Consider the following 25,382-nt stretch of genomic DNA (forward strand, 5'->3'; position numbering starts at 1 on the left):
ATCATCACAAATCTGACTAATTCCAAGACATAGTTTGAGAACCAGTGGTTTTAGTAGTAGTATTCTGAAATAAGTTGAGAATGATGCACTTTTCGGGTTAATATCTATCTATCTATCTATCTATCTATCTATCTATCTATCTATCTATCTATCTATCTATCTATCTATCTATCTATCTATCTATCTGAAGCAACAATAACTAATTTGTGATCTCGAGACATAAATGGGTAAATCAACTAATGAAATTCCACTTTTAGAACAGTAACGGTAGTAAAACGGTACAGTTGCACAAAGTTTCCTCATACTTGAGTTTAATATCAGCAGCCTGCGTCACCAGCATCGTGTGACGAGAGAATCACAACAGTTTATGGACCAATAGGACGCGGTTTCTAGCAGAATCTCATCAGCCCATCAGCGCTCAGCCCGCAGTACAAAGACACTGCAGCCTGGAGGGGATGCGGGTGTTCTCTGACAGCGCATGAGCGACTTTAGGAACAAGGATATCGTTTTTACGGACAGAAGTTTTGGGCTCTTCTTGCCACAGTTGGCAAAAACTCTCCACCGTGGCCGTTGAGCAACACACGCGCGTGTGAAGCCTCCAAAGGGAGCTGGACCGGCCTCAAGCTGGAAACTTTGGATCGACTGTTAAACTCTGAAGATCCCGACATGACTTGCTTGTTGTGGCCATCCGCTATGAGCTGTTGGTTGCTCTGTGGACTTCAAAGTCTCCAGCTGTGACGTGAAGTGAAACCACGAAGGAGTAACTGTTTTTTTACGCAGCGTGATGGAGTCACAGCAGCTCGCATGAAGTCCAACATTTTTACGATTCATTCTTGCAGGAAATGGCAAGTCGTGCCACATTGATGGAGCGCGCTGTGACTTTCATATGCAGTGTGCTGATCTTAATCATCGGGCTCTGTGTCGGATCTCCAAACCACAACCACCGGCTGGTTTGCTGGAAAGCGATCCTCAAGTGTCACGGAGAGCCGGATTGCCATTACGCCTACGATCAGTACCTCTATGCCTGCGCGTCTGTCATCAGCGGGGATCGCAAGAAGTGTCCCAGCCACTGCATATCCTCCCTGATCCAGCTCAACCTCACCCAGAGCGGCCCGGCTCTGGAGGACTGCGACTGCGCCCTGGACCCGGTGTGCCGGAGCACCAAACAAGCCATCGAGCCGTGCCTGCCGCGGACCAGCACCATGGGCTGCACCGAGGCGCGGCTGCAGTGCGAGATGGACGCGTCCTGCAGCCTTGCCATGAGAGAGTATCTGTTCCACTGCCGAAAACTCTTCGGAGGACAGAGGTGCTCGGACGGATGCCGCAGGGTGATCGCCAACATGCGCTCCATACCCAAAGCGCAGCAGCTGGACACTTGTGTGTGCGATGGCACCGAGAGGAACATATGCGAGTACATAAAAGTGAGCATGAAAACTTTCTGCTCGGATTCCGGTGACAGGTTCGCGGGCAGCGGGTTTTCAGACTCTGAGGAGGACAGTGAGGACGATTATATCGACCAGGAGGATTATCAGTATGTGGAAAACTCCAGTGGCTGCCCAACTTGTCATACTGCGCTCGGAGTTTTGACCACCATTTTGGTTTTACGCAAATTTATGTGAAAAGCTGCAGCTAGAAAGTCACTTCTCAAAAGAATCAGCACCAGCAATCTACTCACCTGACTAAAATTCCACTGCTTTGTCTTAAAACTAATATTCTGGGCTTTTGAATCAACCAAAACTTTCTGCTGCATGTCTACACAAAGTCATTTAAAACAGGACATTTGATGTTTATTATTCACTAATGTCAATCACAAGCAGCTGTGGATCACATCAAGTAGTTATTTTTCATTTATTCTCTCAAAAATGTTACTAATCTGACAATATTGAAGGATCCTATTTTTATATGTCAGCTATATAAATGTAAATTGTACAGTATATTGTATAGATATATATATATATGTCAAACTATTTGTGTATGATATGAATGATAAAAGATTTGCACTGTTTGAAAAAGTGAGTCCAGCTCTTGTACTGCACTGCGACCCCAGAAGAAGGAAACATGTTAAAAGTGCCTAAACGTCACCGACTCTATATATCATACAGGCTGTGAAAGCAGAGTCATGCTCCTTGTCCCCACAACCCCTTCATTTAAAACCAAAGTTGATGTAAGCCACTACACTACTTGTCTTAATCCCACAGGGCAGATCACACGTCTGTAAATAGAAGCTCTTCAGAGTGATACACTTGACCTTTGTCAATGTGGATGTTTGCAGAAGGTATAAAGTGTTAATTCCTGAAAACTGTTCAAACAGACTGGAGAAAGGTAAACTCCTCCTCTAGGGGATTTGCAGCACAAATGGAGCCAAGAAGCATTCAGTGGGTTTGTTTATCTTCACCCCATGTGTTTGTTAGAAGTCTTTACAAAGACATACTGGTTAAAAAAAACATGTCTGTGTTGGAGCGAGTGGAGCTATTAAGTGCCCATTATGAACACAGACCTCTGAATGTACGTGCACAATAAATACATAAGATTTAAAGACTCTTCTTTTGACATTAATCTCTTTTTTGTTTTAACATTCAGTTTGTACATATTCAGTAGTGGAGTACAATGCAACATAATTTGATTTATAGTATTTTGTTGCATTATTTAGTTTTATGACATGAAGTCTACAAAATAATTTGAGTTATAATTTCTAGTTAGACATGGAAAAAGATGGTCCAGTTTTGGCCATCAAATTATTCTGAATGCTTTTAACCTAAAAGTAGTGTCGCTGCAAATACAGTGACTTTAGAACATGAGCTGCTATTTGTGCATTCAGAAGCCTTTCTTAGTATTTATTTATTTTTTTGCTGTACTGTTCCATTACGTATGCAAAACTAGCCTTCTAAGGGTCCTTGACCAAAACAGTTCTTGTCCAGTCACAGTTCTTGTGGTAATCTTACTGAAATTATAACTGACGTGCATCATTGCAGAGTAAAATCTGACCCACTTTTGGTTTTATTACTCCCCAGAATAAAGGCTTAGTAGCTTCACTGTGACATTTTATAATCAGTACAGTTATTACAAAATGCACATCTTGTGTATATTAACTTTCACACAAACTTACAAACTACAAATGTGTGTAGAGTTTACTGGATCTTTAGAATCTGTCACAGATGATTACATTTTATGGTTTCTATAGCCAATGCATAATTTTTCATCTGCTGCACTGTGCAGGGTACATGTGTAACATGCATGCGACACATGTTGTGAATCAGTCAGCTCGCTATGCTGACAAAAGAGCCAGTGTCCCCTCCTTCACTTGTGATGATGGGTCTTGAAACCATTGATGGCAGCCATGTTGCTTTTCAAGGGAAAGAGATGGGCCCTCCAGCCCATTGATCGGAAGAGAAGTCGAGTGGCACCTCTATTATGGAGATGCAAAATACACAATGGTGCAGCAGTACAATGTGGGGGCACTTCATTCACTCTGTTCCTGTCACTCTTTTCAGGGAGTGGGGGAGCATTAGGAGACAGCTCTCCCAGAGGAAGACAGAGGAGTTATGTGAGAGAGTTCAGCTTTATTGCTCCGTCTAACTCCTGCTGTTCAACGTTTATCTGAGTAACAGCTCCTACAAGTAGGTGTTTAGTGCTCTTAGACTTCCATCAGAGGCAATGAGGATGACTTTCTTCATCATAGTTTGGTACACTTGATTGTACAATATGACTTTAAAAACATAAGCTCATTTGACTTAGAAGAATGACCTAAATAATAAATCCTACAGCAGCACTGGTTGTTAAAAACACCAACAAAGTGATGTGCTGAAGGCATTTCCCAGCCTTTGTTATGAAAAGCCTGCCACTGTCACTTTAAGAGAGCAGGCTTCCACTCCAACCATTAATAATTGTAATGCCTTTTTATTATTGTTGAGGATAATGAAGGGATGAGAGTCATATGGGGGCCCCAGACAATAATTTGCCCTGAAATGTTTTCAATTAACTTTTGGCACCAGAGGAAAATAGGAATGTTGTGTTTTTTTCCCATGCTGAAACAGAAAAGAGTCAGCTGGGGCTTTGGGTGCAGGGACCAGAACCTCATTAAAATTGCCTCATCATAACTCAAACTGTTGCTTGGCCAACCTCCCCCCTGCCCCGCCTCAGATCAGTCATCCTCTAGGTTACACTACGGAAAAGAAAACAGACAACCTCATTTTATTTTGGAGACAATATTCACCCAGGCCAGTGTGGTTTATATGTTCCTGTTCTCTTTATGGGCACCAGTTTTAGTATTTTTCCCCCAGAATGATGTATTTTTATATTCAATGAACATCTAAACTACAACATGTGTTCTTGGAAGGTAAATTTATTTTGCAATTCATTTTGATTTCAGACACTATTCCTCAGTACAGCGGCAATGAAGTAACTCTCTTACTGAGTGAAACATTTTTTAAAAAGCTCAGCCGCCAGACTGACTTTTTCCTGCCGAGCCTATTTTAATACTTGTGGAATAAAGTGAACTGCTTGTAATTCAGCTATACTCATGTCTGCCTCATGTGAACCTTAAGATATGGAGGGAAAAAATGCAGAGAAAGACAGTAAAGAAAAATGTAGGCCGTGAGAGCAATAGTTGGTTCACCACAGATCTATTTATATATCATTTAAAACTGCAATAGACTGAAAGTAAACTGGTAAACAAACATAATAACCTGGCACTCCCTTTTTTGAATCAGCTGAAAATGGCACCTTGTTCAGTGAGGTTTCTTGGTTAGCCACATATATATATATTTTTTTGAAAATAGCAGAGCAGTAATGGAATGACTATTAGAAATGTTGTTCTGTACTGTATGACCTTAATTATGGAGTTAATTTCCCATCCTGAAGCAAAAAGCTGAAGCTATTAGTTGATCAATAATAAGTTTCATAGCCCATTTAAAGCATTTATCTTGAAAATCTGTCAAGTATCTGCTCATTTCAACCTCTAAAATATGAAGATCTCTCAGATTATCTTTCGAAAAGGGATCATTTCTGCCTGATCAAACTTACGGAACTGATAAATCCACTAATACTAAAAACTAGTTGAAAAATGTTTTACAGAGGTGGAAGAAGTACTCTAATCTTGTGCTTAAGTGAAAATTCTAATACAACACAGTGTAGAAATACTGTGTTCAAAGTGAAAGTTGTGCATTTAAATTATTACTTAAGTTAAAAAAAAACAAGCACTGGTATCAAAATATCCTTAAAGCACCAAAAGTAAAAGTAGTCATAGTGTAGAATGGCACATTTCTGATTTTGTATATTACTGGATTCAAAATATTGTAAATATTGATGCATGTATATGTTCATCACGTTAATGTTGAAGATGGTAAAGGAGATTTAATGGAGTTTTATTGATTATCTGCTGTAAATTTTCCATTTAAAAGTTTATTTTTATATATATATATATATATATATATATATATATATATATATATATATATATATATATATATGTAAAACTTCCATATTTTTTGATGATTATATTTAGTATTATTAAGCAAAATCTACAATATTCTGCAACCCGAAGGTATCACATACATAAATGCAGTGGAGTAAAACAAACGTTTACCTCTGAATTATAATAGAGTTAAAACATTAGATAGCAGAAAATGAAAATACTCAAGAAAAGTAAAAGTAACTCAAAGCTGCACTGAGGTACACCATTTATAAGTTACAACTGGTCACAAAAGTATGATAATAAGTATAACAATCATTTTCAGAACTTGCACAAATGCATCTACATGGACTGTACAGCCAACATCACAACTTTTTATGTTACTAAAATACACCTCTGCTAATATTAGCCACCATAATCTGCTGCTTGTAGCAGCATATCTCAGTGTACTAAATTCAGCAAAGATTAGTTCAACTGGTTATGTATAATATCTGTTTTCAAAGTCTACCTAAACATTTGAACACATTTCTAGATTTGGGTAAGAGATTTGTTCAAAAATAAACAAACTTAGCAACAGCAAAGTGAAGTGAATAAACCCCAGTGACCCACAATAATTGGAGGTTGAGGGGTGGGCTCATGGAAGGCCATAGACCAGGCTTTAGAAAGGTGGGAAAGGTGGAGGAGGGGTTGATTTATGATTGAGGGTTAATGGGGGAAGGGGCTGGCTGGGAGAGGGGTGGTGCTGGGTTGAATGTCAGGGATTTCAAGGCTCTCTGAATTATGATGCAAAGAGAGAATATTTAATCAGCCAATCAGATGGCGTTTCCAGGATCGCTAGATAGGAATTGTCCGTCGGTTCCCTCCCACTGGCTCCCCCCTGCAGCCCTGCTGAAGAGCAAGTTTTCAGGGAGTGAGAGAGGGAACACAAAACATAGCTGACAAGGGGCATAACTTCATTTCCACGGTGCTGGGACAGCTGTGTGGAGTAATCTGCCGTAGCAGCCCTCTGAAACTTCAATGCCTTTAGTGACCCAGGGAAGTGGGGAGGGGGCAGCTCCTACTGTGTCCAGGCATTTAAGAGTGCGAGGGGGATACTTTCACACTCTTCCGAGAGCTTTTGTTGGAAAAATATCCCTTACCTCTTGTTCCCTGAGAGCAGAGTCTATGTGTTTATGAGAAGGGACAACAATGGTCCACGTTTTGAAAGCAAACTTAGAATTTATTTCCCAGCTTGTGGGAACTCAGTCTTAAAGTGAAGAATTCTGTTTCATTTTAAGTTTCCATTTAGAAAAAAATAATTGAATGTTCTCAGCTTACTTATGTATCTTTAACAGAAGATGAGAGTCCAGTCATTTTTATTTATGTTGTATTAAAGCTTTACAATATGTGCAGCACATGACACCTACAATGTTTGGACTATTAATTTTAAAGAAGAAAAACATCTTTAAAATGAAATTTTAAAGATTTTAAGATGTTTCTATTCAGCCCCACATACAAAATGCAATGAATTTATTAGATTTTTAGATTTTACCTCTGAACGTCTCAAACATGTATGTTGAATTCCAAAATTGCGAAGACAGCTCTCCCACATAATGTAGAATAATGGAACTAAAACCTGTTTAGCGTCTTGAACGTGTTCTAAGAAGTGCTCACTTTTAAACATTCCCTTGTTACTCAGTATGTGTAAATATTGGTAAAAAAGAGAATCGGGCAGTCTATCGATGAAGAGGGGTTCATTATTTTGTGCAAACGGTTCTGTTGAAGGCTGGAGAAAGAACAAAACATTTTGGACTAAGATAATGGCCTGAGGCTGGGTTGCTGTCTGCAGTGAATGGGGTCTCCCTGGAGCTCAATAAGGTCCCAAAGTTTTACTCCATTATGCTGACATCCTAAAGGCCAGGGGCCACCACCCCCAGTGGCTATTTCTCAAGCATGCATTCATCACCTTCCCTCTACACACACACACACACACATACACACACACACACACACGCACAAACACAAAATTTTTTGGACTTTAACTCCTCTCTCTTTAAGTGATGACAGGAGGTGATATTCCCAGAAAGCTAACTGACACAGGAAGAAGCAATAAATAATGCGCTCAGGTCATTTACGTACGATGCTACAATATGTAAAGACTCTAACATGCAAACACTGCCGGCATTATTGTGGTTTAAAGGCTTTTAATCCTTTGCATTGCTGACATTTTTTAATCATGACATATAGCACAGAGACTACCCTTAATAATCATTTCACTTCAGAATAAGTCTGTAAAAAATATTTATTTTATCAAGACAAATTTCACATTTACAGGTCAGTGCATTTACATTCCTAACTATTGTGCAAGCTGCAGTGGTTCACTCACTGCTGTCTCACCCTCTCACTGTTTGCTGAACAGGGATCTCTAGTCATGCCTGCAGTGTTGGCGCTAAATGGCTGAATTCAAAACCAAGAACAAACATAGCAATCAAAGGCAGCTAAGCTAAGCAAATATTCCAGTCACCCTTTTTGTCCATTGTGAGAGCAATTCCACAGGCATCAAAGCAATAACCCATGCTAATGATTTTACCATTGACAAGGAGAATAATGCCCCAAAACACCTCTTCACAGAAGAGAAGAAAGGAAAACTGCAAGAAAGACAAAGGTTGCGTATGGAGGACTGCAGCATTGGACTTAGGAGACAGTTTAACAGGTTGTTTTCTTGAATTTTGAAGTATGAAAAACACATGTGTTGCTAATACATTTAAGAATGGTTTTTCTGTTCAGGTGTTCCAGTGAGCCATAATAGTGTGACAGGGAGCCAGCATGCACAGTTCCAGGAAACTAAAACTGAAGTGGAATCATTCCATCATTCTTTTTATTTAAAACTGTTCCTCATGAGATGGCCACTGGAATTTGATCTTCATGCAAATCTGAGATATTTACAAACCTGTACATGTCCTGTATTTTTATTTACAGCTTTTGATCATGTTGGTTGAGAATATATTAAACTAAGATAGACACCTTTTTCCTCTCCAGCATGTATAATTATTATAATTTTCATGTCTTACTTGACTTATTTACCAGGGGTAAACAGCTTTGTCTCAGTGCTACAGAGAGCTATATAACGTTTGTTATCCGTTTCTAGCCATCTTTAATGTCAGTTCTCTCTCCATCCATGCGGCTTCTACTCATCTGGTTCTCATTTGCACAGCACAACCAGCTGGAATGTGTCCATGCTTGAGTTATTAGCCCATTAATACATACTTCAGCCAACACTATTTGAGTGAGCTAAAGTTGAAAGGCATTCTGTGCTGTTTGTAGTCAAAAAGACAAAGTTAGTTTGGATCTAAATGTAAGACAATACATTACATTTTCTTCTGTGCATGGTGTTGTGGTGCTGTAAAGGATCAAATAAAGTATGAAATTATTTTAGGAAATTACTTTTTGAGTTATCCTATGATAATGCAGTGTTACCTTGCTACAAAGACTGAAATGAAAAGAACCTATAGTGCTCAGGAACTTGGAAAGTGAAGGGTCGTTACTGTGCTAAAAAATACCAGAAGACTTGTTTACTTAGATAAATTGTATTTATTGAAGTTTAACAAAGATTATTTTCTACTAAACCCCTATGTGTACATATTTACAGTTGATGAAGTATACTACAAATTATTCAATCGCAAAAAATAAACATCTACAAATAAAGAACTATCATTTTATCATCTGTTTTGCTTGTTAAATGGCCATCTATGTACTCAGCAGTACTCTTCACTCCGAGTGTCTCCTCTGCATGAAGCCCCAAGCAGCCCGTCGGTGTTGCAGCCACGTGTCCTGCTGCGTTTTCCTCCACTACAGTTGGACCAGGCAGACCAGCACGACCAGTTACCCTCCTGATTAACAGTAGGTCTTGTACCTGCAAGACATTGTTCAAGTTAACACCCTAACAAACTAAAATAACGTAAATGGCTATCCTGATATGTTGGGATGCTGTGCGTTTTGGTTCATCTTTTTAACCCCCACCTCCGTATTTAGCTTTATCTCCCTTAAAATTCTGGCAGGCGAGGCCTTCAAACAGGTGAGGGCACAGACACAGACACTTTCCATCCAGCAGAGTCAGAGTGCCTCCGTTCTGACAGGGTTTACACTTGCACACGTTATATTCTGCCACATAGTCTGCTGTGGCCTGCTTCAGGTTCAATATCCTGGAGTTAGCGTCTGGCATATCCACAGGAATTAACATGTAGATGGGCTCTGGCTGTAAGAGACAATGCAATATTTGTATTTCACTTTTCTTTTTAAAAAAATGCCTCATTTCTTGTAACAAGAAAAAGAGTTCAAAATCTTACTAGCAGCTCTGTGAGGTTGCTCTTAGACACAGCAGTGTTTTTGAAGTAAATACCAGCAGGCTAACATGCTAATGCTAACATGCTGATGTTTTTACCATATTTATCATTTCAACTCTCGATCAGAAATCAAATTGTTGGACAAATTTAAATTTTGACCCTAATGCTGATACAATTTCCCATTTCTTTCCATGCAACTCCTTCCCTTATTGTAGCTTGAGCACACTGGTTCTCCTAAGATTATTCTTAAACACTGTAAAACTACTCTATGCACACTTGTAAACTGTAGTTTTGGTGTGATTTAGCCAGTAGAAGCATAAAGATACAAATAAACATCTCAAAAGTTGCCAGGATTGGTTCCTCAGGTTTGTTAGGTATGAAATCTTGGAAGTTTGAAACGTGTTTTGAAGACTGGTTGACTTCATGTTCATGCTGGAAATGAATAGCCATGGCACTGACTGCTAATTTTATGCATGATATGTCTTCGAGGCTACAAAAATACTCATTATGCACATATTTACAGGGTAAAAAACACTTTACTTTCACTGGAGGACATCATGAATTATAATCCATTGTCCGGATGTTTCAAAGATCAGTGTTACGGCTGCTCAAGAGGAAAAGTCCGAGGATTGCCAATTCATTGACTAGATCACAAGATAAGTGACAATGTTAACCAGGTGATCTCAATACTTGAAAAGTTGCCACAGCCATTTGATCCATCTGGATGCTATGAATGATTATATAAAATTTCATCACAATCCATCAGATCGTTTTTGATCTGTCTGTCTGGACCAAAGTTGGTGGATTGACCCAACCCAGCAGAAAGATTGATGCTGACACCTACTAGCATTGCTGTAAACATTGTTATCACACTATAATCTAATGTTACAACTTCCCTCTGCCAGTTTATCATTCCTACCTCACTGTTGAGCAGTGCAGGGGCATCTGGGATGCCTCGGGCCCATTCTTGATACGTATCAATGTCCATCACGCCTTCCTTATTTAATTTCGCCCTCATAGTAACAGCACTTTGTAGAGTTCCTCCTTTTACAGATGTCATCACCTTATCCACCACTGCTTTTCCATCAATACTGCCTGTGTAGCAAAAGGAAACCCATATTTTGTGACTTATAGTTACTGCAATATATGTGTACAATTTCTTGATAAGAAAAGACAGCTTAAGTGTTTGAGGTTATGTTGGGGTTTTGCAAGTCTATTTTAATACAATCTCCAACAGTTGCTGTGTTTTCCACAAATTCAAACATTTCTTCTCAGTGTTTCTCTACACAGCAGTTCGTCTCAATGGAGAACAATGGTTGTGGATTTTGTCCTCATCGTCTTACAGTGAACTATGAAGCAAACTTTTCATGCCATGTATGAGCTTTACTAATAACTTTTTCCTGAGTTGAGCTGAGTTTCATATTAAAATAGACTTGAAAAATCATAAGCAAACAGGATTTACAAATCAGTGTGATGAGGAAAATCAGGGAGAGCTGACCTGTTTCCTTTGTTGTTACATTTTTACACCCATCTTTTTTGTGATGTGCTTTTCCATCAGTAAAACTTGTGGTACCAAAGTCTGCAGTAATGCCTAATTTGACACATTCTTGAATCATTCTCTCTGTCAGATCTGCAAGAATCATTATCAAAGTTTAGAGGATGAGTGTTATCTCATTCGGTCAACATACAATGCTGGAGAAGATCAAAACAATGGCACAGACATACTTTTTGCCTTGATGGTGTCTTGGTTGAGAACATAAATCAACTCGTATTCGCCACCAGATTTCCCATTTTTGGTGTAGTGAGTGCCATAGTCCTCCAGGAAGGCGAAATAAATACCCTTCTCATACTCCAAAGGCAAAGATTTGACATGCTGCAGGAATTCATCAGCAACTTGGAGCTCACGTGAGCGCATCCTGTACGTACTCATCTGTACTCGGCCCTTGACTCGCATGAAGCTCTTGTTCTGAGAGTGCAGGAGGAGAAACATGATTCGACAGAGATGCAGATGCTCATTCTTGGTTCCACTTTTATAATTTTGTCATGAACTACTTAGAAAATGTGTTTGAAGTTTACCTCAACAGTAGAATAGTCCGAGATCTCCTTAATCATCGTTTTCTTCTCATATTGACGATCGAAATCAAATTTTAGAGAAGTATTGGACATGGACTTCTCAGTTGGTTTGAATTTGAAGGAAAGTCCAGTGTCCACTTTAACGCTCATCTCTGTCAGCAGTTCCCTCAGGAGGCTGTGTGTGTTTTCATAGATTTCTCTTGAAGCTGTTTCTTCCACTAGAGTCTGGAAAGACAGAGAGCCAAAGGAATTAGGTGGGAGGAATGAGTTACCGTAATCCTTGCTGAAATCCGTTCATCACCGTTTTACAAATGAGAAATTATTGTGGCTAACCTGATAGTTGAGCACACCAACATTCCAGGGAAGCCTGTCATACCGTCCGGTGTTTGGATTCCTCACTCGATCACATCTTCCGTTGAAGTAGTCATTGTTGAAGGGGTTCATTCGAGGATCAGCACCCAAGATGTTGATTCTGGTGCATACACAGAGTTTAACTTAACTCAAAAGAACAGTTTTTGCATTTTAGAAGATGAGCTCATTTTCTTTGGAATTAGATGAAAGTATCGATACCGCTCACATATCTGCCCATTAATCATGAAGTTAAAGCCACATGCAGCCTGGATATAACGGGAAACAGCTTGCCTGGCAGTGTCCAAAGTTAAAAAAATCATCTGACATGTATTAGGGAGGGCGAGAAGTTCTGGCAGAACAGAACTGCTGTTGCTGCTCCTCAGTCTTTGTACAAAGTGAAGCTAAAGGTCTCCCGCTTTAATTTTTATACACGGACATGAGGGTGTAATTGATGTTCATGTTTAACTTAGCAAGAAAGTAACTAAACAGATTTAACGGGTAGCTATTCTTTAATTAATCTTTATTATTAATGTACAACATAAATGATCTGTTTTGTCTAAAAACAGCTCAGATGAAAGCATCTCCCCTGAAGCTGGTTCACTGCTGACAGTGACTTCTGTAACACAGACATCATAAATAAGTACCATCCTGATATAAGCACTCTGCACTTTCTCCATCAAGTCTTCATTTTACCCTCATTTCAACTACCAGGGACAAAACAAAGGAAGAACATTCACAAATCAAAATTTTAAAAAAAATGTTTTAAAAAGTTTATGATGAAAGAGAACGTTTTGCTTGCAATATTTACAGGATATTGTGGGGATGTTGTTTTTCTGATTAACATTCACATGATAACAAAGAAACGTTTGCCTAATGCAACATTCGACAATCGTTTTAAGAATGTTAGGGTATTAAGGTATGTTCTGCATTAGAACACCGTTTAGATCGAACAATTTCAGAAATGAAACTTTTCATCAGTTCAGGTTGAAGTTCTAAATTCTTCATCTGGAACAAATAAAATCAGGATTTTACTCCAACTATTGTTAATCTGATGCATTCATCTGGAAATCAGTTAATTGATCAGAAACACAGATTACGTGTTTCTGATTATGAGAGTCTTAGTCTCTAGAGATGTCTTTAGAGAACATTATCCTACCTTTAGAAGAAACTTTCTGGGAACTAAGGAAAATTTCTTAAGGAAAGCTTAAGTCTTTTCTAAGGGAAAAAAAAGCTGTCTTTTCTTATCAAGAAATTGTACACATTTTAAAATGATTCCTTTTGAGATCTTTCTTAAAGAAATTTCTAACAAATTATTTCTAACTACACTGTAAAAAAACACAAAAAGGTTTTTAAACAGTTTTTAACTGGATTTTTAAAAAACTATTTACTCTTATTTAATTTCATTTTTTAAAATTAGAGATCATATCTAATACAATAACAGTAAAACATTCATGTTAACAATCATGTTAACTGTAAATGGTAATTCATTCTTTTACAATGTTTGACTATAATATTACATTATGTTCACTATATTTAAATTGGGAGAAAATGTTGTTATTTTGCAGATATTTTCCATTACCTGACAGGCAAATAATGCACAGTATATTAAAAATTGAAAAATAATAGATGACTTTTAAGCTGCTATTCTACAGAGTTTCCCTGTTTACTTAAATTATACAGAATATTGAGTAAAATCTCACAAAGAGGGATATTAATTAAATTTGTACATAATGTCCACATGAAAACTAGTATTTTCAACTTTTGAAAATTATATATATATATATATATATATATATATATATATATATATATATATAAAAAAAATAAATGTTATATTCTGTAAAATATTCTACTGTTGCTGTCAGATTATCCACATTTTTAAATTTTTAAAACTGTTTCATGTTTTATATATATATATATATATATATATATATATATATATATATATATATATATATATATATATATATTACAGTGTGGGTTGTTTCTGTATATTGAGTTTTTGATTCTACCTGAATTAACTCTTTAATAACTCTTACCCATATCCTGCAGTCCTGCCTTGCTCGTTGCTATCCAGGACTGTATCTCCGCAGGGTTTACGCCCAGGATCACAGTCCTCATCTGATCCGTCTTCACAGTCATAGTCCCCGTTGCACATCAGTCTCTTTTTAATGCAGGTTCCTGTGCAGAGATGGAGGTTAAACTAAATAAAATAAAAATAAAATATACTGTAGGTGACTTAAAAGAAGCGGCATTACCTGATTCACACTGGAACTCTGAGTCCGAACACTCTGGGGCAGGCAGCTGCTGACATTCAGCATCAGTCATACAGAACTCTCTGTCCCCGAGTGATCCCTGGCAGGACTCACCCCCAAACTGGCCAAACACTTCTGCAGTTCGAGAGCGCCTCTGAGGATCATAAATGATATCACACATTGTTAAGGATCTCCCCAGTTGTACGAAGGCAGAGAGCAGTCATCACAAAAACACTGAAGTTATGTTTGAAGCCTCTCAGTCATACTGCTTCTAAAGGGCACATATAAACACTATATCTGTAAACAAATTAAGTATTGTGGCCACAGTTGTATGGGACTCACTCTGGTTTTTGTGCAGGGGTCACAGGAACTCCACTCTGACCAGCGGCTCCACACACAGTTCACAGCTGGTGGATCAGGAAGCTCCACTCCCCTGAAATACACACAACAGGTGCGATAAACTCTCGCTAACATCCTAAAAACCACATTAAGTGACGTGGAAAACAACCTTAAATGAAATTATAACAGAAAATATACATACATTCCTTCCCCAAGAAGTGCCAGAGTTAGACACAGGCTACAGAAGCCAAGCTGGAGAGCAGCCTCAATCCTCATGATGGCCCTTTGAAAACAAACGATGTTGTGGGTCTGTTTAGTCTTTTAAGCTGCCTCTTTGTAAATGATTATCCGACTGCATAAAGAGTCAAAGTCAGTCGTTTGATTTTCAGGTGCCGCAATATTGATCCAGTGCTCGGAAACTCCTAAACCAGAGGTTGCAGTGTTTGTTTGAATTAAAACATCTTACTCATCCAGTCTGTATGTTTTCTTCATCACAATGTGAGCAAAAGCCTCTTCAAAAACATTACAACTATAATAATAGTAAGTAGTGAATAATTTCTTTCTATCATCCGTGGAAAACTGTTATATAACTGTTGCATTATATTAATCTGCTTGATTGATTAATTGTTATACCCTTCTGTACTTACAAAATACCAGCACATACTACAAAGGTATGACAGAATCCATTCAAACTGCTCAGAAATATATTCACTGAAACCACAAAAGTGTCACATTTAACACCCTGTTAGTGTTGCAGGACGAACAAACAACTGTAGTCTGGGATCTTTATTGGTCTTATTTAGCATTACATCCTGTTTTATATAATGATGAAGAAATTATCCATTCAAATTAATAGGAATCTGTGATCCATACTTAAATCCTTCAAATTCCAAGAGGTTTGTTGCACTTTTTTTTTTAAACTCCTGTCACATTTTTATTCACTGTGGGCTGGTTTTTCACTTCAATTTAAAATCTTTCACCTCAGTGGAAACAGCACAGACATGGTTAGAAGGAGAGAGAACTCAAAAATGTCTTCTGTGCAGCAAGACATGTAAATCATTAAAAAACAAGAACTATAGTTCGATTTCTTTGTTTTAAAAAAAGAACGAGAAAAGAAAATCGATTCCACATGTAAGTGCCCACAGATGTTAAAAATGCTGGGTAAAAATGGGGACTCCACATGTTACAGATATTTTCACACTACTTTACACATCAGATCTAAAAAAAGATATTTCACCATATTGAATGCATCTTCCAAAAGCTTACTGATAACTTGCTCCTCTGTTTAGTGTTGTCTTCTCTGCTCTGTGAAAAAACAATCTGCAGTTCACCTGAAAAATGTCTCAGAATTTTTTAACATTAGATTTGGTCAGTTAAATGTTGAGAGAGTTGAAAATCTGACAATCATTTCTGTTTTTACAGTTTCTGGCTCTGACAAGTGGTGCCATTTAGGATTGGATGCCATTTCCTTCAGATCTGTCGGCAGGGTTTGGAATTCACAGGATTATTTTTTTTTTAAACACAGAGATAGGCCACAATCATTGCAGTAAACTTTCCGTTATTTACATCCATTCACTCCTCCACAGAGTCATGAGAAGTTTGAAACAACCACAACAATGCGCCCAGTGAATAACAGACACTTGGGACAACTGCACTGTCAGGTTTGGTCTTTCTCATATACACAGTTTAGAAATGCTAATTTATCATGTTTCACTTTTTATTTAAACATTCTTCTGGAGACAATTTGTTAATTTGTGGGTTTCCAGGATTATGCAACTGGACAGAACAGGTTTGCACCAAAGCAAATATTTAAATAGGTCGCTTTTCACTGTTGTAACACATTGGCATGCTTCTCCCCTGGGACATTTATGTCATCATGATGGGGAAACTGAATGGAAAAACCATGAAAAATTCAACTACACTGCCCGCTGTCAAAATTAAAGATATCTGAAAAAGTCTGGATAAATGGACAAGTTTTTTCAGAGCACATGCTGAAGTGCGACGCTTCGTCCACAAGATGGCAACATTGAACAGATAACAGCAGAGTTTTGTACTGTGAGTCCATTCACGCACTGTTTTTGTCTCTTGGATGAAGAAATACACACATGTAGACTCGGTTATAGCAAAGAGTACTGCATACACTTGCATTTATGTCATTTTCTAGCATGTCAAATGCTGTTTTCGTCTGTAAATGTATTTAAACAAGGCTTGCACAATGCAGGAAGTTTAGAACTGTTGCACCCAATGATCCGTCATGTGATCCGGACATCTGCTGAGTCTGCAGTACTTTGTTCTTCAAAAGGAGGGAGTGCAATGTGCATAAATAATTCTTTAAAAATGAGAAAACAAAAAACTTCTCAGTGTAGAGAGATTAAAGCAAGGTTTAAAAGCAGGCAGGGTGTATTAGGATCATGGTAACACAAACTGATCAGTTTTGATCAGGTGAGTCATTCACGGACACTGAGGTTTTGGAAGCTTGGAGAGGCTGTCACAACTGATGTTAAATTCCAGAAAATTCAGCGTGCTGACATGTATTTTTCTGCTGACTTAAACAAACACAGTCAGACTATTCCCTGATGTCTCCAGAGTCAATGTGGGGGCTGCCCTGTCCTGCTTCTTCCCCTGTATCTGCAGCCTGAGCTGGGGTAGTCTGGGGGGTATGTGGTCATGGCCCGATGGAAAGGCACAAATATGTGCTGAAGTCACCACTTTCATGAGGTTCGGCAGTTTCCTCCCAGCTTTCTCAGGAAACCAGAGGGTAGGTAAGGTGCTTGGCCAATATTTCTCCGACTAGAAAGAGTTCCTGTTTTTGGGGAGGGGAGGTTGGAGCTGTGTGGAAACACTTGTGGAGCAGAACATTGCAGAGTTTTACTGTAATTTACACACTAACTCCATAGAAGCTTGTCATGATGTATGACTGAATATGATGACGTTGCTTCCTGCGCTGCCATTTGGGCAGCTGCTTTGCGTCGTATTTTTAGAAAGGAGCTGTGGAGGTAGTTGGTTGTTAAAGAACAGAGAGGGACACAGAGGATAAAATCTAAGGCTACCTCAATTATGGACTGGAGATAAGTGGCTATCTTAGGTTTTGGCTGTGGTGGCAGCCGGTTCCAGGATTCACGCCCTAAAACGCTTGATGTTTGGATTGTGGCCTTCCTGTCATAAACTGAGGAAAGGACACTTCCCATTAGATCGTCTCTGTCAGCATTCTATCATAAAAATAAATCCTCTAATGTGTCTGTGCTGACTTGTGCCATCTGTAGGCAGTTTCTTGAATAGACTTTCTCATATTATTCCTGTCAGAACCACTGCTGTTCCCATATGAGCTTGAGCAGGGCTTGAATACGTATCATCCAACGTGTCCTCCTCTATTCAAGCGTGTGGTTACTGTGGGTGTGCTAAGGATCTAAACTGACATTGAATCACCTTCTGAAGAATAGGGAACCATCTGACAAAGATCGACACGTCACCGAAGGGAAGAGGTTAACCATGTCCAAATTTCACTGGAAGACGTGTTTTGCTCTCCCTAATATTGTCAACAAGAACTAAATATGAAACATATTCATTTTTCTGATGTTCTTCAAGCACAACAAACATCTGATAACAGTAGAATGTTTAATGAGAGGTTATGAGAAAGATCATTCCAGTGGTTGGTGACCAAAGGGGAAAACAGACTCTCGGCTCATCAGTAATCTGTCTTCTGAGGGGCTCATCTCCTAAAAAGCAGCTTCTGTCAGCAGAACACAGGATACAAAGCCAGGAAAGACATCCTTCCTCTGTCCTTTTCTCTCTCATTTCTCAGCTCTCAACCTACAACACACACTAGACTGTACATCTCTGTACCATAAGACAGCATCATACACCGATCAGCCACAACATTATGACCACTGACAAGTGGAGTGAACATCGATCATCTTGTTATAATGCAATGTTCTGCTGGGAAACCTTGAGTCCTGACATTCATGTCGATGTTTGACATGTACCACCCACCTAAACACGGCAGGTCAAGCAACCTCCCACCCCCCATGGCAAAACAGCAGTCCTTAATTCCAGTTGCCACTCTCAAAGGACAATGCATCCCGACAGACTGTAAAAAGTGCTCAGGAGTGACCCCAGAATAGAACTACAATTTCATTTAGCAGACACTTTTACTGACAGAAGACATAACACGAAGTAGGTAGGGGAGGCAGCACTAAGGACATTGCCTAAGGGTCCTCACTGGACAACTGCACCCTGGCTGGGATTTAAACCACTGACCTGCCATTCCACTGTCAGGGCTGTTAATCACTGAGCAATCCAGCTACCTAACACGACAGAGCTAAGGTGTTCACACAGGTTCCACATTCCCCAGGTCCATATCTTATTGCGCATCTGTAGGATGAGCCAGGATAAACCTGATCTAGGTAGGTCCCACCCTGCAACCCACAGGACCCACAGAATTCCCTGCCAAAGGATGTCCCCAGAGGTCCTCTATCCATACCAACACAGTATTAGGTAGGTGGTCAAGGTCTCTGTCTTTATTTACCAAACACGTCGTGTATGTGCCAGAAGTATATACATGGATCTGGGTTGAAGTCGTACTGGCAGGTGTGCAAATCCTGATTTTTACCTTGTTAACATCAATATGGTGTTCTTTATATGCTAGAAGACATATGAGCAAAATAAGCAGTCCGTGCCATAGTTGAGCATTTCCACCTTGAAACTACACGTTGAGTACCAATGACAGTCTTTGATTCAATAAATAATAATTTGAAAATAAGAGCCACAATGAAAACTTTTTAGGGGTTAAATCAACAATGACAGAGGGACTTTAAATCTGCCATCTTTATCTGATTCTCTTTGATGAAGACAGAACTGCCATGTGTTTATCCAAAAAATAAATGCTTGTATATTGACATATTTCCTGTATTTCATGTAACAAAAAACAAAAACAACTTAGCTTTGCAAAGTGATGAAGGATTCTGTTGTTCTTTATGGTATGTAGACAGATATTCAAAGTAGAAATTTTCTCACTTACTTACCCCAATAATGTGTTTCTATTCAGATGTTTTGATGACCTGTGCAGAAGCTTTGTCATTTCTTATAAAATGTAAATTAATATTACCAAACATAGATGGGCTTTTAGAGGGAACAGCAAATAGCGTACTGCTTTGGTAGCGTTATTCACAGTACTCTTACCATCTCAAAGGCAAGTCAAGAGCTATTCCCACCAATGACATAAATGCATGGTTGCAAGACAAAAAAATAAATCGTGATTTAGATAAACCATTTAAGATGCAAATACTGTTTTGAAATGTTGGGCAAACATAATAATAATGAAAAAAAATTAATAAAAAAAATCAATAGTAATAATAATAGATTAAAACATTTTGTTTTAGTAAACCAAAACATATTTTTGAGGTGTAGGATGTCAATTCAATTCACATAACAGAGCAAAGAGGCGACATAGTGCAAGCAATTGTTTTTATTAACAGCTAATTTGTAAATTTTTTTCAAGTATTTAATCACTTTGTTTATAAAATATATAAAAAGTGAAATTGTCCAGTGTCTTCATATGTTTTGTTGTGTCTGACCAATTGTGCAAAACCCAAAGAGAAACCTGCTGTTATATAAAAAGCAACACATCCTCACACTGGAAAATGTCAAACTAGTGAAAATGTAGTATTTTTTTCCTTGATTTGAGCTGATTGTGAATATACCATATGATTATTTTTTATCAAACAAGCAAAAGCATTAAAAAAACTGGCAGCACAGGTGGCACAAAAGATATGTTGGAAAAAAATGATGAAATACTATTGCAGAAATACTCAAAAACTTCAAAAATTAAATTAAAATAATGATACAGTGACAGTGTAATTTTACGGTCACAAATTGTGAAAGAACAAATTACTATTTCTAAAAATAAAGAATATTGATGTGGACATTATGCTGAGTTTTGGCCTGTTTTTGTTTGTTTCAGACTTTTACAACAGTCAACATGTGATTTAATACTTTTCTCTGATTTAACTACATATGGTGTGTCAATTAACAAAATACAGAAAGCGGTAAAATAACAAATTGGAACAATTTATAGTTAAAACTGTAAAAATATATACAATACCATTCAAAAGTCTGGGGTCACCCAGACAATTTCATGTTTTTCATGAAAACTCACATTTTTAATCATGTGCTAACATAATTGCACAACAGTTTTCTCATCATCAATTAACCTTTCAACACCATTAGCTAACACAATGTAGCATTAGAACACAGGAGTGATGGTTGCTGGAAATGTTCCTCTGTACCCCTATGGAGATATTCCATTAAAAATCTGCTGTTTCCAGCTAGAATAGTCATTTATTAACAATTAACAATGTCTAGACTGTGTTTCTGATTAATCTAATGTCATCTTCATTTTAAAAAAAAAATGCTTTTCTTTCAATAAGAAAGACATTTCTAAGCGACCCCAAACTTTTGAGCGGTAGAGTAGAATAATTTTTTACAGTGTTCACTATAGAATCAGCGTCGGGACTTTAAGCTGCCTGCTGTTTAAGTTACCATCAGTCCTTTAAAAGCCGCATAAAGTGACAGCTCACCACAGTAATGAAAACACACAAATGCAGAAGTGAAACCCAGCAGAGCACAAGAAGAAGCCACTTCGACATCATTACTCATGTCAGTGCAAATGTCACTGTTGATATTTGTGCCAGTTTTGTAGCTGCTACAGAAAGCTGGATTCCTTTCCCAACACTGTGCTTCTGTTGAATAAATCTGAGTCCTTGTGCCTCTTCCGACTTACACTAACTCCTCAGTTCTTCTCTTAGTTATCCCAAACAAACATCATTGATCCATCTGCAAACATGAAACAAAAACGTTTCCTGTGTGATTTTAGGATTTTCTTCCTGGGAATATCACATCAGCCACGGAGTGCTTAGAACAGCAAATATAAAAACTGTCATTACATGTCTGACTCACTACATGGCATCCAAGGCAAAATAGACATTTGTACAAAGGAAGCTGATGACCCATTTTCAGGCATCAGTTTACTGTAATTGCAGTAAGATTAGTGCACAGCAAAGGAAATGTCATGCCTGCACTTTCAAAAATTGTGCTGCGTTAGCAACAGGCCCTCCAGATCAGGTTCCTCAGTCCCCTCATTCCTCCGTTTTATAATAAAACGCTCCATGTACAGAATGCTCAGCAACTGCTCCTATATAAAATGAGTTAGTTTTTCCAGCTTGATGGTCATTTAATATTGTAGGCTCACGGTGTTTGCAGGGAAATGCTGGATTTACTTTGGCTTTCCAGCTAGCAGTGTTAAAACACTCTTTACCACAAATGTTGAGCAATAAGGAAACCTTGCTTCATCTCATTTGCATCATCCAAGCATTGGACAACACAGTCAATTCTCACGCAATAGTAACAATAAAAAATATGTTTCTAATCATGTGTTTCACAAAACAGTGAAAGGGTTTGAAACAAATTTAAAGCTCCTTTCTGTTTTATACTTTTTAAAAACAGTACTTTGTTAGCAGAGGCTGAATTGGCGGACATTATATTAAACCTGTTCTCTGGGAGGATTATAGAATCTCAATCTTATTTTAAAGGTTGATTTAAGTATCATATTGCTCCAAAGGTTTCATTTTGATCTTTATCTGGATTACAATTCTCCTCACAATAAGGGACGCAACCCTTTACTTCCGTACCTGAAGAAAAGCCAATTTTCTCTTGAAACAAAATACTCTTATTGTAAGAAAATATAATAAATAACAATACTTTAAAGTGAGGCCTGGGCCTGGGATCTTTCTGCATGGAGTTTGCATGTTCTCCCTGTGCATGTGTGGGATTTCTCCTGGTACTTCAGCTTCTGTCCACAGTCCAAAAACATGCTGAGGTTAACTGGTAATTCTAAATTGTCCCTAGGTATGAATGTGAGTGTGATTGTCTCCATATGAGTCAGCTGGGATAGGCTACAGCCCCCTGCAACCCTAATGAGCATTAAGCAGTGTATAGGTAATGGATGGATGGACTTTAAAGTGAGCAGTCAACAGTGTTCCTTGTGCAACAACGCATTTACTGTTTTGGACTCAACACCTGGATTGGAAGAGGTTCAGGCTTTGTACATTAATTAGTGAAAATTAGAAATGCATCTTTTATTATTATTTACTGTTGAAGGCAGCGGTCACAGGTTAAAAATTGCGTTCCCACAGCCTTTAAAAGGTCCAGTGTGTCACATTTAGGGGCATCTTAGCAGAATTTTATTGTGAAATTCTTAATTGTATTTTCAATAGTGTATAATCACCTGAAAATAAGGACTGTTGTGTTTTTATTAGAGCACAATGAGGCCTTTCATCTACAGATGGAACAGGTCCTCTTCCACAGAGACAGCCATGTTGGATCTTTCTACAGCAGCTCACAGCAGATAAACAAAACACAGGCTCTAGAGAGGAACTTTAACGTTTCTAGCAGCTGCTGCAGGTTCTCCTACACCCTTGGAAAAAAAAGATGATACAAGATGCAAGTTGTTTATTTAGATATCTGGCTTCAGAATTTTATTGTATTTATTTACTGTTTTTAAGGTTTTAAATGGATTGAAAACACCCTATTTAGCAGACTAAATAGCACACCAATGTTGACCAACCAGATGTTCTTTGATGTTCCAAGATCCAGGGACAAATAAGAGGGGATTGGATTATCACAGCGGCTTCTCCTGATCTCTGGAAGACTTTACCTTTCTACCTTCACAACCTAACTTGATCTGTTGTTGTGCTGTATCTTTTTATTCTTTATATTTTATTGTTTTTTAAGACACATTTCTATTTCAGCTATTGTGTTTGTATGATCTGCTATTTCAGATGTTCAACACTTAGTTTTGTGTATATTTCAAACAAGCTTTATAAATAAAATTGACTTTGACTATTAGGCAACCCTTTTTTTGTCTTGCAAAGATGCCACAAATTTCATGATTATAAATTTTTACATTTAACAGCTTTCTTTTTACTTATTTTAAAAAATGAATATAGATGCTTTTGAAGTTTTTGGTCACCGGTTCAACATAACAAGTTTAGTACCGGTGTCACTTTGAGCTCTAGTTAACTGCAGTGGCATTTCCAACGAATGTCTGAATTTATACAAACAGAGCAAGCAATCAGCTTATCAATAAAATAAAATAAAATTAAATTAAATCAATTAATCAGAGATGAAAGTCTAATAATACAATACAAGCAGTAGCCTGCCACTGTTCTGTAATGAGTCCTTTAACTCTTTCAGGGCCGTACATAGACACTTTTATTTGACTTAAAGTAACCTTTTCAGTGGGATGAAGATAACTTGCAAGTGTGTATTTTAGTGTGTATTTAAGTAAAGATCTGCTGTTGTGCTGGACTTTTGCAACTGGGATCAACCTGGCTGATTACCAGACCCAGTAATCAGCATTTTTCTCATTATTGGTATAGTTATTTTTTTAAATAACTAACTTGTAATTGGAGTTACAATGTGCTTCACAAAACTTTAAAACATTAAATACATTAAAAAGCAGCTAAGAAACATTTGTTTTTTAAATTATAAAACATAAAAACCATAAGATATACAAATACCTGTTTAAAGCTTTTTTTAACTGGGGCAACTAATTTACCTATTTCTGACAAAAACAAAACAAAACAAAAATCCAAACAAACAAACAAAACCCCACCTATCTCTGATCGATATATGTTGTCCTTTTAATAATAATTTTCCTTTTTCCTTTTAATTTGTTATGTAAAACATAAATAAACAATGCATTTCAATAAAGTTTTGAGTTTGTTATCCTAAATTTTGACATCAGGATTTTCATTTTTAGTCAAAATGTACACTACCGTTCAAAAGTTTGGGGCCCTTAGAAATGTCCTTATTTTTGAAAGAAAAGCAGGCTTTTTTTCAATGAAAATGACGTTAGATTAATCAGAAATACAGTCTAGACATTGTTAATGTGGTAAATGATTATTCTAGCTGGAAACGGCTGATTTTTAATGGAATATCTACATAGAGGCCCATTTCCAGAACCAAACATCACTCCTGTGTTCTAATGCTACATTGTGATTGCTAATTATGTTGAAAGGCTCATTGATGATTAGAAACCCTGTTAGCACATGAATAAAATTCTGAGTTTTCATGGAAAACATGAAATTGCCTGGGTGACCCGAAACTTTTGAATGGTAGTGTATAGCAAGGATTGGATATCAATCTCTTCTTGATTTCTAATTATCAGTTTCGGTGTTGGCCCCGAAAAATCCATAATGGTGCACCCCTTCTTTTAGGTTGGGTTGCTGATGAAAACAAAACCATGTGATCAGAATTAAATCTGCAGACCTGGCAATCAAAACAGTGATCTGAGAGGAAGGAAAACTCTTCAGAGTCTTTTAGAATCTTAACTTATACTTATTTTTTTTTTCAAAGTGCAAAATCCAAAAGTGTAGGCAAACAGAGGGTAAAATGGGCCTGATCGTTCTTCAACAGTATGACAGATAAAAACACAGAAGTGAATTCATGAGAACGTACACGTCTTTGTGGACGCAGCACTGTTGCTGACCCACTTCCAGCTATATGTTGGCCTGCTTTGGTTCCGCCCCTCTGCCAGTTGTCAGCCAGTGAAGGGTTAAACTGGGAGTTCGCTGC

The 25,382-nt window shown here is 37.9% G+C and overlaps 2 protein-coding genes across 2 annotated transcripts; one reads left to right on the forward strand and one right to left on the reverse strand.

The window, feature by feature from the left end:
• Nucleotides 1-421: 421 nt before the first annotated feature.
• On the forward strand, nt 422-2,536 carry gas1b (growth arrest-specific 1b). Its single transcript, XM_023265502.3, has one exon. The coding sequence runs from the start codon at nt 843-845 to the stop codon at nt 1,617-1,619; it is 777 nt and encodes a 258-aa protein (XP_023121270.2). The 5' UTR covers nt 422-842; the 3' UTR covers nt 1,620-2,536.
• Nucleotides 2,537-8,957: 6,421 nt separating this feature from the next.
• c9 (complement component 9) lies at nt 8,958-15,090 on the reverse strand. The gene is made up of 11 exons (XM_023265511.3): nt 14,953-15,090; nt 14,754-14,844; nt 14,415-14,565; nt 14,196-14,337; nt 12,139-12,277; nt 11,809-12,030; nt 11,458-11,698; nt 11,231-11,362; nt 10,652-10,827; nt 9,410-9,644; nt 8,958-9,302 (listed from the first exon to the last, which is right to left on the reverse strand). Exons 1-11 carry the CDS (start codon nt 15,024-15,026, stop codon nt 9,145-9,147), a joined length of 1,761 nt encoding a protein of 586 aa, XP_023121279.2. The 5' UTR covers nt 15,027-15,090; the 3' UTR covers nt 8,958-9,144.
• Nucleotides 15,091-25,382: the final 10,292 nt, after the last annotated feature.

The sequence above is a fragment of the Amphiprion ocellaris genome, chromosome 17, assembly GCF_022539595.1.
Source record: "Amphiprion ocellaris isolate individual 3 ecotype Okinawa chromosome 17, ASM2253959v1, whole genome shotgun sequence".
Lineage (NCBI taxonomy): Eukaryota > Metazoa > Chordata > Actinopteri > Pomacentridae > Amphiprion > Amphiprion ocellaris.